The sequence below is a fragment of the Cyprinodon variegatus genome, unplaced genomic scaffold (genome assembly GCF_000732505.1).
Source record: "Cyprinodon variegatus isolate N-32 unplaced genomic scaffold, C_variegatus-1.0 Scaffold1244, whole genome shotgun sequence".
NCBI classification, from domain to species: Eukaryota; Metazoa; Chordata; class Actinopteri; order Cyprinodontiformes; family Cyprinodontidae; genus Cyprinodon; species Cyprinodon variegatus.
Genome location: NW_015151697.1, coordinates 53,720 through 56,182, shown reverse-complemented (window position 1 = coordinate 56,182; position 2,463 = coordinate 53,720). Strand labels below are relative to the sequence as shown.

Sequence of the window (2,463 nt, the reverse complement as noted above, 5' to 3'; positions counted from 1 at the left end):
TTAAAGCTAATTTCTGCAATAAATTAGGCATGCTAACATTGAACTTAATGGTTCCTACCAAAACCCCATCGTAAATATACTGCTCAAAAAAGTAAAGGGAACACAAAAGTAATACATCCTTGATCTGATTGAATGAAATATTCTCATTGAATATTTTGTTCTGTACCAAGATTAATTTGTTGACAACAAAATCCCACAAAAATCATCGATGGAAATCAAATGTATTAACCAGTGGAGGCCTGGATTCAGAGTCATGAACAACATTTAAGTGGAAAAACAAACTACAGGCTGATCCATCTTTGATTTAATGTCCTTAAGGGCCAACCACACCAGCATATGCTCTAAAAATGTGTCTGATGATCTCATCTTGGTTCCTAATGGCAGCCATGCTACCTCTGGCGAGCACATGGAGGTCTGTGCAGCCCTCCAAAGAAGTACCACTGAACACCATTACTGATCCACTGCCAAACAGGTCGTGCTGAAGGATGTTGCAGGCAGCAGATCTCTTTCCACTGTGTCTTCAGACTCTGTCACATCAATCACTGTGCTCATGGTGAACCTGCTTTCTTCTGTGAATAGCACAGGGTGCGTGTCTAATTTGCCAGTCCTGGTGTTCTCTGGCAAATGCCAAGCATCCTGCATGCTGTTGGGCAGTGAGCACAACCCCTTTCTGTGGACGTCCAGCCCTCATACTATCCTCATGGAGTTAGTTTTTAAACCGTTTTTGCCGACATATGCACATTTGTCGCCTGGTGGAGATCATTTTGCATGGCTCTGGCAGTGTTCGTCCTTGCGCAAAGGCAGAGGTTCTGTCAAAAGTTTGATTTCATTAAAGTTATATTTGGTCGTCTACGTTGTCTGTTTATTTATTTATTTTTTTAGCCCATAGAGTTTAAGTAATTTCAACACTGATAAGTTTAGTTCGATATCTATCAAGAATTATACAAGATGTTTTTTGATTTTTTACAAAAACTATCTAGATTATCTGCAACATTCCAAATTATATAAATTCTAAATATTTTGGCTGTATGTCTATCGAAATGTCAAGTGAAAATCCCAATGAATTTAGATTTGTGAGCTCTATTCTCATATTAGATTTTTGTTGAAGTTTGTTGTGTGTGGAATGTTTCGCAAAGAAGCCGAAGCTCCTTATGATTTACTGTGTACCAGAGTACACATGTTTAAAAGAAAACACACAATTAAGAAGAATTCAGACCAAGTTACGGAAAAGTAAAACAATTAAAGAGAAGAAGGGCCAAAAGTACTGCAGATATTTACTCCTACATATGAAGAAAATTTTTATATAATATTTTAGGATTTGAATTCACTCAATAATTGTCTATCAACAGTATACAAAGTGTAATCATTAGAGAAGGATGCGGTTAAAATAGCTTTAAAATCTGAACACTGTGCTATTCAAATTGGATTTCTGATCTCATAAAAGTAGTTAATAAGCTTACTGTATGTAAAAAAAAAAAAAAAAAAAAAAAAAGAAAGAACATTTTGGACCAAAATTATTAGGACTACCTTTCTAGAATACATAAAAAAAAAATCTTTGACCCAAATAAATTAAAACTGATCACAGATGGATACTTTCTAGAAATCTTTCATGACGGGTCAGATATGTTTTACCTGTCAAATGTGCCTTTCTTATGATGAGAGCTAACTATCACCTCAAATCTTATATAATGTAAACTTTTAAGAATAATTCTTTACTCAAAATCCCAGTAAATTTAATCAGTGTCTGACTATTATGACTCATTTTATCTTATTGCATTACAGTATACATTTTAGGACATCCTCAGGTCTCAGGAAAAACAGCTATGAGTTCTTAGGAGTAAAAAAAGTTGAAAAAACTGGGATTAAAATTTGTTCTGTTGTTGTTTCTAATAACAGAAATACATTTGAGGATTTTAGGCAAAAATTGTAGCTTTGGTCACTTAAATATCTCAGAATCAGAATCAGAAATACTTTAATAATCCCAGAGGGAAATTACTTTTGTTAGACGCTCTAGTTACAGTTTTACATGATATATACACACATCCAAACATCTACCCAGTTGGTCAAGATATTGAATAAAGCCATTTTGTTTAGACCTCATAATTTAATTCTTCGGATTTGAGAATATGCTAAAATGTATTACTAAGTGTTCAATCTTTTTTTAAATTGATCAACAGTAAGATCTCTAAATAAAATTGCATTCTTACAGTTGAATACTGTAGGAATAGTTGTACAAAGTTTATTGTATACAACGATCCTTATACTGTGTCAAACAGTGTCTTTAAAGATGAAAGGGTTTGTTGAACTCATTGATGGCTTTGAGCAGGTTCATCTAGCTTTATGACATATTTGCAAGGCATGCTCTCATATGTTTTCATTTTAAAGAAGATCTCAATGAAATCTGTGTCTGTGTTACATTATATTTATCCATAGGGAAAGATAAAAAAAAAAAACATTATTTGG

The 2,463-nt window shown here is 33.6% G+C and overlaps 1 protein-coding gene across 1 annotated transcript in view; it reads left to right on the top strand.

Annotated features, from left to right (window-relative positions):
• The window catches only part of LOC107102374 (disks large homolog 1-like), a 92,003-nt gene extending 91,559 nt beyond the window's left edge, over positions 1-444 (top strand). Inside the window, exon 11 of the mRNA XM_015401658.1 lies at positions 385-444. Within this exon, the coding sequence (XP_015257144.1) occupies positions 385-444 (60 nt within the window). The remainder of the gene's footprint in view (positions 1-384) is intronic.
• Positions 445-2,463: the final 2,019 nt, after the last annotated feature.